This window comes from Dendrobates tinctorius, unplaced genomic scaffold (assembly GCF_039654945.1).
Source record: "Dendrobates tinctorius isolate UK_male_01 unplaced genomic scaffold, ASM3965494v1 ptg000192l, whole genome shotgun sequence".
NCBI lineage: Eukaryota > Metazoa > Chordata > Amphibia > Anura > Dendrobatidae > Dendrobates > Dendrobates tinctorius.
Window position 1 is genome coordinate 8,291,751 of NW_027361859.1, and position 12,727 is coordinate 8,304,477.

Below are 12,727 nucleotides of genomic sequence, written 5' to 3' on the forward strand. Positions count from 1 at the left end.
CAGAAATCTCAGTAAAATAATTAAGAAGTCTACACTGATTGATATGAACCATTTTAACAACTTTGTAGCTTGAAATTTGAGCAAAGACTTAATCATTGTAGTTGGAATATGGCACAAGTCTATCATTAACCCGTTTGTAGTACAAGCACTCCCCCTCAATGGGCAGGGACTCAAGGGAATTGAACAGAGATGAGTCTCCATCCTTCTCCTGTGCTTTTACAAGATTTTGAAGAGAAGAATAAACAAGGGGGGGCTCTCGGGGTTTTTTTAGTAACTGCAGCGATGACTTCTTGGGGATATTTGTCCTCGCCTGTGAGTGCAGCTTCCCTGGCTGCGTGATCTACATATGCATTGCCAAGGATGTGAGGGTCAGGAATTAGCCTCTGGTGTCCTTTAATTTTGCAGAAGGACCATAATTTTGGAAATTCTTTACCCCGTTGCTCAATTTGTTTTAGAATGTCTGCATGCTGCAAGGGCTTGTTCTGAGAATCAACCATCCCCCTAAGGGCCCATACATTAAGATATAGAGTGAGTGACGACACGACATATGCGCTATCACTGAAGATATTCATCGGCTCTGGACACACGAGAATGACCTGTAGAGCTGCTTCCAACTCAGCTCTTTGAGCGGAGAAATGACCAGGGAGTTTATACTGCAGCAGCAATGGCTTAGCTGGAAACCACACAGCGAAGCCTGTGACGTAATGCCCCTCATGCCAATAGCGAACTCCGTCAATATAGGCACAGGGGATTCCCTCTTGAAAATCTGCTCGGAAGGGAGAGGGAGTAACATTAGCCTGTTCAATTTGACAATTGTGACTTTTTCCTGCATACTGCATCATCTGGGCTAAGTGATATTTCTCACCCACCTCAACTTGTAAGTCTCTAGTCTCAAAATCAATGATCCATTGGGCCATTCTCTGTGAACTAATACCTGAAGCTTTTCCCTTCAGCAAAGTTTTTAAAGTGACATGCAGGGTTTGTAGAATTAAAGGAGCAAATCCCACTATATGCTTCACTTGATTCATAGTCCAGTGCACGCCCAGTAGGTGCTTCATGCACTGAGTGATTCCTTTTTCCACGGGAGTCAGCAACCTGGAGTAATAACCTAGGGCATACAACTGACTAGACACTTCTGGGCTTTCTTTGGGCCATTTTTGTAGGAGCACAGAAGAAATAGAGATATCACCGGTGTGAGTCTGAATGTAGAAAGGCTGGGAAGGGTCAGGGTTAATCAATGCAGCAGCTGCCGTAAGGGCGTGCTTCAATCCCTCAAAAGCCTGTAAGGCGGTTCCCTCTACATTAACAGGGTCAAGGTCATTATCAACATTTTTCAATAAATCATACAGTGGTTTAGCCAAATAAGCAAAATCTTCAATGAATTCTCTGGAAAAATTAATAAGACCCAAAAATTTTCTGAGTTCAGTAATGTTAGTTGGTATGGGGACAGCCTGAATAGCTTTAACCCTATCATGCATGGGCTTCTTTCCTTCTGCTGAGACAGACACACCCAGAAATTTAACCTCTGATTTCATCAATTGTACTTTATCTAGACTCATTTTGAGTCCTGCCTCTTGTAAAGCCTGACAAACATTTTCAAGGGTTTCTCTGTGTTCACATTCATCAACAGTTTGAATCAATAAATCATCCCCATACTGTAAGACTTTGTCTCCGTAACCAAGGGATTCTAACATCTGAGCCAATGCCTGATGGAAATACACAGGAGAACTGTGAAATCCCATGGGCAACCGCGTGCGAAGCGGAGTGCAGATTCAGGTGTTAGGGGTACTGAGAAAAAGCCATTTGCAATATCCAAACAAGAAAATACCTTACAATCACTCCTCAGCTGTGACATAACTTCAGGGACAGATGCAACAAGGTGGGCTGCTGAGGGAGTGTACTTATTTACAAGTCTCAGGTCTACTACCATTCGAAAACTGCCATCTTCCCTTTTTACAGGTAGAATAGGACTGTTACATGGAGAATTACCTTTCACAACAACACCTTGTTTCTCCAATTCACTGACTGCTACCCTTATGTAAGGGATTGCGTCCTCCGGAATACGGTACTGACGCTGGAAAGGTGGCAGTTTTTCACCATCAATTTTAACCTGAGTTTGCATTAACCCACAATCAGTTTTCTTTGAGATCCACAATTCAGGGAACTTTTGCTTCAATTCATTCTTTAAAGCATCATTGTCAGTGTTTTCAACAATTTCATTAGCACCTAATCCGAAGCTAGCAATGGGTAATTTATGACTCTCCTCCTCCTCTACAGGGACAATTACAGAACAGATAGTGGCTTCTTTCTTCCGCCACAAGACTTTGTTACATAAATCAACAACAATTCCCATTGCTCCCAAAACATCAGTTCCCAAAATAGTGTACCGTAACTGTGGGTTTACCCAAAAAGCGCATCGAAGACCCCTTTGCTTCGATCCCCCTGTGTCCTGAAATCTCAGGTTTACTGGATGACGTTTTTCTGCTTGAATACAGGAGTCCTCAAATTCTACAAAAGTGTAGTCTCAGGCAGTCCAGGGGGTGACTGCAATTTGTGTCTTGTTACTAAAACTGAGGCTCCTGTATCGATGAGGATGTCTTCCCAAGACAGCCCCTCCATTCTCCCTCTGACATAAGGTCTACCGTCCTTGCCCAGGGAAAGGGGGGCAAGGAGGGTAAGGGGAACAGTGGGAGCACTCCATCAATCAGTGTTACCTGTCATGGGAAGCCCGAAAAATCCATCATCCCCATCTGGGCACGGCTTCCGTCCAACAGCTGCCACCTCCGCCCCAAAGAGATCCTTGGTCAGGGTCCGGTCCTCATGTTCCCGCAGCTCCTTAATCAGCGGAGCATAGGGACGAGGAGGAGTGACCCCTCCCTGAACAGCATGGACCTCCGGGCGCGGTTGAGTGAAAGCTATTGGGGAGGGAGCAGGAGCAGAAGGCTCCTGTGATACTGGGTTAACCATTTGAAGACCGTTGTACTGCTGATACTGCCTAGGGTCATTCACGGCTGGATACGGAGGTCTAACTCCGAAAGATGGTCTAGAGAACTCCCGGGTTTGTTGGGGGTTAAATGGTGCCCGGGGTTCTTGGGGAACAATCCCTGGCACTAAGCTGGGACAAAAACGTCTAACATGTCCCAGATGTCCACACAAATAACACAAGGGAGGACCTCTCATGGGATCCCGTGGGGGCTCTGCCGAACGGGACCTGCCCATTCTCGGCAGCTGGCCGTACCCCCCCGGAATTCCTGGCCTCCCGGAATCAGCAGATACACCCCGAGGTGAATGGTATGCAAAAACATTAGACTCATCACCCTTCACCTCGGACTGCATCGTTCTAACATTGGTTAATAAAGCCTCCACCACATCCTCAATTGATTCTGCACTTTGTAAAACTCCTGATTTAAAAACTCCTTCCAGGGGCACCTTTTTTACAAATTGTTCCATCATGGCAAATTTATCACCCTGGTCCATAGTATCTAGGGTCTTATCAAACACAACACACCAGGCTGCAACCCATTTATCTGCCTACATCCTGAGATCACTCCCCTTTTTAATTTTAAAAGAATCTAACAATGCCGGAGAGGGCTTTCTCCCCCCTAACTTTTGTGAAATCACAAACTTCATTCTTCCCTGCGGCTCTGTCAATTCACACTGAACACCCTTCGCTTGCTGGGCTTTCAGATGGGACATGAACTCAGGGGGCACAAAAGACATGAAATAACGGGAAGCATCTTCCTTAGATTTAATTTGAAATTTATCTAGCCATGATTCAAAGCCAAGGACATTACGAAATACTCCCTTACTTTCCTCCCAATTAGGCAAATTCTTAATAAATTTAAGATGGACCAGGGACATCTGACCAGGACTCTTCCTCGGGGTAGAGGCAGTGTCAGCGTTAAACTTAAAATCTACCTGCGATGAATCATCCCCTTCCTCTTCAATCAATTCTTTACTTAACTGTGCCTGCATATGTTGAAGCTGCCGGGACAATCTATCCTGTATATTGGTATATTCTCTAATCCAGTCTCCTAACAATGACTTCCATTCTGAGACTGTGTCTACATCAGCCCCGCACTTCCCCACTGCAGACTCCATCTGTGCTATAAGTGCTGTCAAAGGCTCCAACTCAACCCCCTCCTTTTGTGTTTCCTCTGCTCGTCTCAACGTCTCATTCAACTGTTCTAATCTCTCCCTATACGCTGCCCCTCCCCGGGTGATCATGTTAACATATTGCTGTGTAAGCTACCTATCAAGAGCCTGATCAAAAGTTATGACTGTCTTACACAAAGCCACTACTTGGCTATTAGCTTAACCTAGCGAATTTTTTCTATCTAGTTCCCTGTTCTCTGTGGTAAACCAACGCATACAATTTAACCACGTGGTTTCCACATTAACCCCCTCCAGCTGGGGTGTGCCAGCATATTTCTCTGCCTGCTTCCGTAACCACTCCATATTTACAGTGGTCTACAAGGACGAGTTTTACTCTGTCCTAGTATCAACAAATGCAATTTAAGCAAAGTTAGATACTCACACCTCTCTCGAATGGAAGACCTCCTGCAGGCTGGGTCGACCAGATATCAAAAGAGGTGCAGCCGTGATTCCAGCCTCACTCGTTAGCTTGCCAGGCGTCTCCCCACGCCCTTTTAAAGCTTCTTGCTACCCGGCACAACAAATTCTCACGTCCTTGTAGATAGCTTCTTCTTAGTTACTCATCTTTTTATAGTCTTTTTCTTTGTCCGTGGTTTTATTAAAAAAAATCGGGCAGGCGGTTTCAGAGCGATCACGAGAGGTTCTCCTTCAGGCTGGCTTCCTTTGACCGGTTTAACGTATGGCCATACGCGTTTTTTTATTTTTTCTTCAGTCTTCTAACCTCCAAGCCCTCATCTGCAGCTTCTTCCGGTGGTCCTTCTGGAGGCAGCTCTCCGGAGCCGCTCCTCCTGGCTGGCAATCGCCACTTGTAAGAAAAAGTCCTACTGAGAGCTGGAAGAGTCGGGAAGAAGTTCCACAGACGATCTCTTATCAAGCTGAGGTTGAAGGTTTATTCGGAGATACACAGCAAAACAGATACAGAATAACAGAGGAGTTGGAATATGCGGGCAAAAACAGGAATTCAGACAGGCAGAGATTTGCTAGGAAGTCTGGCGATGATAAGGCTCTGTGCCCTGGCCATGGTGAGGCACAGTGGCATGATGGCGATGGAATGGCCCCGATCGACAGTAACAGGGGCTTCTTATACATTATCAGAACAAAGAAAGCTGCATTTTGCCGCAGAGGGCGTTAACATTATAATTCTAAGGCGTTTTCATGGTAATCTACAGAAACGTGGTTTAGAAAAGAGAATATAATGACATAATACGAAGATATTAATTAACATTTCTTCAAGCAACACTAAAACCCATAAGTCATTGGTATCTATGGCTACTGTCCTAAAATCTTATCATTGTCTCCAGTCTAGGTCCCTAAATTCTTACATCCTGACATTTTAACTACTCTACTCTTCGCTACCACACTATCACGTATAAGCATACTGACCATATATTTGGTAACCTGTGACCCTATTGATTGATCCAATCTTCCTCTACGCACATCGGCTGAGGTTGCTAGGAGACATGATCTCATTTTCCATCCTCCATTTAATACATTTTATCAGCTCTTTTGTAAAAGTTGAATCTTCTCTAACTTTCAACAAAATGGCTGCTAGAGACAACATGGCCGCTCAGTATATTATGACTGACCATTCTCTTACAGTGAGGACTCTGGAAATGTCTGTAGTGAGATTTATTAATGTGTCTCTCCATAACCAGGATTACACAGTAGTGAAGAAGACCTCTACTGAGCGCTGTCAGGACCCTGTGTCTGAGGGATGGGGAAGACCCCTGAGCCCAATCACGGGGCCTGCACCTCAGCCCCTGATACATGAGGACATCAATAACCAGAAGATCCTAGAACTCACCTACAAGATGATTGAGCTGCTGTCTGGAGAGGTGACACTGCTGGGAATGCTGGGACATTATACAGTAACTCTTTTGAGGCAGCAAGAGGGTTGACCGTATCATTGTATGTGTCAGGTTCCTATAAGGTGTCAGGATGTCGCCGTCTATTTCTCCATGGAGGAGTGGGAGTATTTAGAAGAACACAGAGATCTGAACAAGGACGCCATGATGGAGGTTCCCCAGCCCCTCACATCTCCAGGTAATAGACAGGACTAAATACACACTGCCTATAATTGTCTGTGTGTAAAATAATTTCAGTCCCTGTATGTTTTTCCTCCAGTTTCCATATATTATTATTATTATTATTATTATTATTATTATTTATTTATATAGCACCATTGATTCCATGGTGCTGTACATGAGATGGGGTTACATACAAATTACAGATATCACTTACAGTAAGCAAACTAACAATGATAGACTGATACAGAGGGGAGATGACCCTGCCCTTTTGGGCTTACATGCTACCGGATGGTGGGGAAGGAGACAGTAGGTTGGTGGGTTGCAGCAGTTCCGGTGTTGGTTGAGGTGATATCTTCGGTAGTGGTGAGAGACAAGGAGGTCATTGCAGGCTGTAGGCTTTCTTGAAGAGGTGGGATTTCAGGTTCCGTCTGAAGGATCCAAATGTGGTTGATAGTCAGACATGTTAGGGCAAAGAATTCCAGAGGATAGGGGCAATTCGGAAGAAGTCTTGGAGGTGGTTGGGTGAGGAGTGAATAAGTGTGGAGGAGAGAAGGAGGACTTGGGAGGACCGGAGATTACGTGAAGGAAGGTATCGCGAGATTAGTTCAGAGACATATGGAGGAGACAGGTTGTAGATGGCCTTGTAGGTCAGTATTAGTAATTTGAACTGGATACGCTGAGGGAATGGGAGCCAGTGAAGAGATTTGCAGAGGGGAGAAGCGGAGGAGTAGCGAGGAGAAAGATGAATTAGTCAGGCAGCAGAGTTAAAGATGGACTGGAGAGGTGCAAGGGTGTTAGCAGGGAGGCTGCAGAAAAGGATATTGCAGTAGTCAAGGCGGGAGATGATGAGGGCATGCACAAGCATTTTAGTAGATTGAGGGTATATATATCAAACAATGCAAACACCAATATGATCATAATTGTGAAATCTTTGTCGAGGTTCCTTGCCTTCTAACTTTGAGCCATGGAGCCAGCAGAGACGTCTGTATGATGGCCTTTATTTCCACACCTGTTGCATGACATTTCAATGAACTGGAATGGGAAAAGGAAATTTCTCGAAACATCACACAAAATTGCGTTGTTTTTTTTTGTCTCCTCCTTTTAAGAGCCATAGCTTTTTTTTTTTTTTCTGTTGACATATACCTAGAAGAGCTTGTTTGCGGGCCAAGTTGTAGTTTTGAATGTATGGTGAAGTGAATAGTGTAAATGTAATAAAAAAAAGGACAACAAATTCCATGAAATGGTCAGTACTATTATGGAGATATCAAACTTGCATTGCTTTTCTATTTTTTAAGTGCTAAACTAACAATTAGAAGTTGGTAAGACCAAGAGAAAAATCTATATACCCGTATTTTGCTGATAAGAAGCTTCGGTCCATAAGACGCACCCCAAATTTTGGGTTGGAAAATATGAAAACATTTTAATAAAATGGTGGTGCATCTTATAGTTTGCATTTATGCTAGCTTATATCTGGAGGTGGGGGCATTCTCCCAAAGTCCACCACAGTGAAAGAATGGGAAGTGAGGGGACTCCAGACATTTTCTGAAAGTTTGGAGCACGCTGCAGCCTCATACTGTCGAACACCCCCTCCTCCTAGCCCATTGCCCGCAGTATCGACCCACTCCTGAAGCCGCCAGCTTCCTGTAGTAGCGGCCCTGCCTCCTGAGACCCCCACTACACCGCAGCCTCCTCACCTTCCTCCCCGGATAGCTACATTTGGATTATAAGACACACCCCCATCCACCTCCCCCCCCCCCCCAAAGTTTTGGGGAATAAGTGCGTCTTATAATCTGAAAAATGCAATATATATTTTGATTTGTGTCACCATTTTCCAAGAACCTTAACATTTTTAGGGCTTTTTTTATATGACGAGTTCATTGTTTTATTGATACTAATTTATGGTACATAACATTTCTTGATATTTTTTTATGAAACATTTTTGGGGGAGGATTTGACCGGAAAACTGCATCGCTGGGATTTTGATGGTTTTTGCTCTTTACAGATTTAGGGTTATCTCATATATTTTGATAGGTCAGACTTTTACAGATCCAGTGATTAACTTTTGTTTCATTTTTTATTGTATATTTTTTTTTGTTCACTTAGATCGTAGGTTCCCGTCCCTCACCAGTATACTGTATACTACAATTCGGCAGTATTGCAGTATATAGTAAAAATCCAAGTCACCTACAAAGCTCAGTCCATGGTTGAGCTTCGCAGGAGTACCAAGTTGGCAGCAATGGGGTCTTCCACAAGGTCAAAAGACAGCAATTGCTCCATTTCCGTGGTGCTGTCATTGATTGAAAGCAGCATGTAAATGGTTAACAGCGATCAGATCACCACTTCGGGTGCTCTTGTTAGATATAGATGCTGGCTATGTAATATAACCAGTATCAATTGCATGTGGAGAGAGAAATTACCAATTAATACTGCTGTTTTTCAAGATGCCAGTATAAGATTATAAAAGAATGAAAAATGGCTTGATATCGAGAACTTCTGAGGCTTGTCTTGGGATCTGTTAGAAGAGGGAGATCTATTTTATATCATTGTCATAGTAGTAAACAACATCTTTAACTAGACAACCCCTTCTTAACTGCTTGTGTTCCACATAACGTGAAAAAAAAAAGTATATTTATACTTTTAGAACTGGTACTGCTCCTGTAATGTCAGTTCTGAGATTCCTACGGATCGTCTACGGCGTTTACAGTTCGGCCATAATTAATAATGTCATATGACCACTGGGGACAGAAACGCTATCATTGCAGAAAAGCCACCTCTTTGGAAATAAATGTTTTTTGTTGTTGAGTGGGGTACTTCAGCAATTTCAGGGGTTTCCACAAACTTTGGTTAATTTTTCGTATGGAGCTAAGAACTTACAGGCATGTAGTTGCTAACTACAGTACTTGCCTGTTCTTCCGGGCGCCAATCTCTGCAACTCATTTCACCTCACTTCAACAGTACAGCACCTTCTCTTCCATCCTGCTCTGTCGCCGTGGATTGACTGCTGACATCATGCATGTTGCCAGTCGGCTCACCGCAGTTAGGCAGAGGGGAATGAACCATCAAATCATCGGCAGTGATATCCCAGCGACAGTGTAAAGAACAAGACATCACCAGAAGCAGAAGATTCACTGACAGGAGCAGTTTGTGACCACTCTGAGCTGGCAGAGATGTCAACTACCTGCCTGTAAGCTTTTAGCCCCATGTGAAAAAAATCACTAACGTCCCAGATAACACTTATTAGTTGTTAAATGCCTTGCAAATTGTAACATATATTTAAAAATTTATATACAATCATTTTCGGTTGATACTTTTCAAAACTAATAAAATCTGTTCTATCCTTATCAGGTAATCTTACCAGGAGCTCAGAGGGACATCATGGAACTTTACATTCTAAATCATATGATTGTGGTATCATACAATATCCATATGCAGAACATGTCATTATTGCAGATATACCTCCAGACCTTCAAAGCAAAGATCTTTCATCTGATCCTTTTAAACATGTCCTAGATTCATCACAATCTGTTAAGAAAAGTAAACGTCCCGGAAGGGGCATTATAAATCATAGAGCTTACACAGCAATCAAGCCACATTCATGCTCAAAATGTGGAAAATGTTTTCACAAGAAATCAAATCTTTTGACACATATGATAATTCACACAGTAAAAAAGCCATTTTTTTGTGAAGAATGTGGGAAATATTTTAGCCTGAAATCAGATCTTTTTAAACATCAGAGAAGTCACACAGGGGAGAAGCCATATTCATGTTCAGAATGTAGAAAATGTTTTAACCAGAAATCATGCCTTGTTCGACATCAGACAATTCACACAGGTGTAAAGCCATTTTCATGTTCAGAATGTGGGAAATGTTTTAACTGGAAATCTATTCTTATTGCACATCAAAATACTCACACAAGAGTAAAGCCATATGCATGTTCAGAATGTGAGAAATGTTATACCGCTAAATCAAATCTTGTTAGACATCTGAGAACGCACATGGAAGAAGAAAACGTGCACTCATGTTCAGTATGTGGGAAATGTTTTAACCATAAAACAAATCTTATTAAACATGAGAGAATTCACACAGGGGAGAAACCATACTCGTGTTCAGAATGTGGGAAATGTTTTAACAGGAAATCAAATCTGATTACACATCAAAATACTCACACAAGAGCAAAGCCTTATGCATGTCCAGAATGTGGAAAATGTTATACTGCTAAATCAAATCTTGTTAGACATGTGAAATCTCACAAAGAGGAAATTATTTTCTCATGTTTAGAATGTGGGAAATCTTTTAACCGTAAATCAAATCTTATCAAACATAAGAAAATTCACACAGGGGAGAAACCATTTTCTTGTGAAGACTGTGGGAAATGTTTTAGTGAGAAATCAGTTTTGTTTAGACATCAGAGAATTCACACAGGGGAGAAGCCGTTTTCATGTTCACATTGTGGAAAATGTTTTAATCAGAAACCAGATCTTGTTAGACATCAGATAATTCACACTGGTGCAACGCTGTTTTCATGTTCAGAATGTGGGATATGTTTTAATCAGAAATCAACTCTTGTTAAACATCAAAATACTCACATGGGAACAAAGCTGTGTTTATGATCAGAATGTGAAATGTAATGGTTTGAAAGATATTGAAATGTTAAGATGTGAACTGTTGATATTATTTGTATGTGGTAATTTTGTGTGAATATGTTTTGCTTTTATTATTTATTTATTGTGTCTGAAATTTGGAAAAAAATATACATTTCCAGCTTATACAGACCATGCCCTTACAACAATAATACAAGAAACATTATTTAATAATTATATGTCTACTTTAAACTTACATTATTTTTCAAATGTCTATTTTATTTTTTATTAAATAATTATTTTTTTAGGATGTTAGAAAACGTAAAAATTTAGCAGCAGGTGTTCATATTCTGAGGAGAGTTTACAAAATCTGTTCTTTTAGGGACCAGTCAACATTTGACGTGACCTTTAGCCCAAGTTCCCACAGTGTGAAAACACAGCTGATTTTTCTTTCATTTTCACTTGTGTGGCGTCATGAGGTTCATCGGGTGCTGTAGTCCGCTGGCTTAACACCGCATGGACCAGAGATCAGCCCACCAAATGCCCGCTCTCCTTTTACCGTGGGCCTAATACTACTTGGTGATTTGCCCAAGTGTTGTGAGTTCATTTTCCCCTTCACCATTGAGGTCTGATGAACTCCCTCTTCTGGTGAAGGAAGGTAGTGAGGCTGATTACCAAGCATCTGGTCAGGATGATGATGACTGGGTGACGGGAATTGCTGACTGGATATAAGGCAGCCGACGCCCTTCTGCCTTGCTGGTGATCTCTCTGAGGGATTCTATGAGACCAGTCTGATTCCTGCTCCTCAAAGGCTAAGTTTTCTGCTCTCCTTTTTGCATTAGTGTTTTGGTTTTGTTTTTCCGTGTTTTTCTGGATTTCTGCCATTCCCTGCTGGGGTGTGCTGAATTCCTTTTTGCTCTGTCTTCAGAAAATACCTGAGTACTGATATAGTCTTTTCAAGCCTAGCGTCTTCAGGGCTTTTTTCCCTATCAGCTGTTTGCTCTTGTTTTTGATAGGGTTTTGGCGGATTACAGACAGCAGCTTTTCTATCCTGTCCTATGTAGTTAGCTTGGGCCCCATCGTTTGCTCAGCCTATCTTTCCATCTGTGTGAATGTTTTTTTCATCTTGCTTCACAGTCATTATATGTTGGGGGCTGCCTATTGCTTTGGGGTCTGCTCTGGGGCAGTTTAGATTTCCCTTTCTGTCTTTAGGCTATGTAGTTCTCTGGCTGTGATCGAGGGGTCTAGGGCACCGTAGGAACCCCCCACGGCTACTGCTAGTTGTTGTTGATAGGTTCAGGGGTCTGTAATCCGATAGCTGCCAACTTCTCTGGTTTTCTGGACTTAGCTAGTACTTCTGTTTTTGCCTCCTACGGTGACTCATTCATAACAGAATCACCAGCCATACCGCAGATCCTAGGGTACTCAATAGCAGGAAAGAATTGTAAAAGAAAAAAAAAAAAAAGTGTGTATATTTTTTCCTCTATATCTCTGAGGCCGTAGGGGAATTTTTTTTTTCTCTCAATGGAGATAAAGCAATTGTCTGATCGTGTGGAGCAGCTCGCTGCGGAAGTGCCGGGAATTTCCGCCTACTTTGCTCATTCACATGCTGCTGAACCAAAGATCCCTACTCCTGATGTGTTTTTTGGGGATCGGTCTAAATTTTTGAATTTCAAAAATAATTGGAAATTATTTTTTGCCTTGAAGCCTAACTCGTCAGGGAGCTCCGCGCAGCAGGTTAAAATTGTCATCTCTTTGCTGCGTGGCGATCCCCAGGATTGGGCGTTTTCTTTGAAACCAGATGATCCTATTCTGACTAATGTGAACGCATTTTTTCAAGCCTTGGGGTTGTTGTATGACGAACCTAATGCTATTGATCAGGCTGAAAAGACCCTGTTGGCATTGAGCCAGGGTCGAGATTCTGCAGAATTGTACTGTCAAAAATTCCGAAAGTGGGCGGTCCTT

At 42.4% G+C, this 12,727-nt stretch overlaps 1 protein-coding gene across 4 annotated transcripts in view; it reads left to right on the plus strand.

The window, feature by feature from the left end:
• The window catches only part of LOC141055794 (uncharacterized), an 80,774-nt gene extending 69,756 nt beyond the window's left edge, over positions 1-11,018 (plus strand). For all 4 annotated transcript variants that reach the window (XM_073552506.1, XM_073552505.1, XM_073552503.1 and 1 more), the window contains exons 8-10: positions 5,811-5,990; positions 6,075-6,198; positions 9,528-11,018. In XM_073552506.1, the coding sequence (XP_073408607.1) occupies positions 5,811-5,990; positions 6,075-6,198; positions 9,528-10,792 (1,569 nt within the window). In that variant the 3' untranslated portion in view covers positions 10,793-11,018. The remainder of the gene's footprint in view (positions 1-5,810; positions 5,991-6,074; positions 6,199-9,527) is intronic.
• Positions 11,019-12,727: the final 1,709 nt, after the last annotated feature.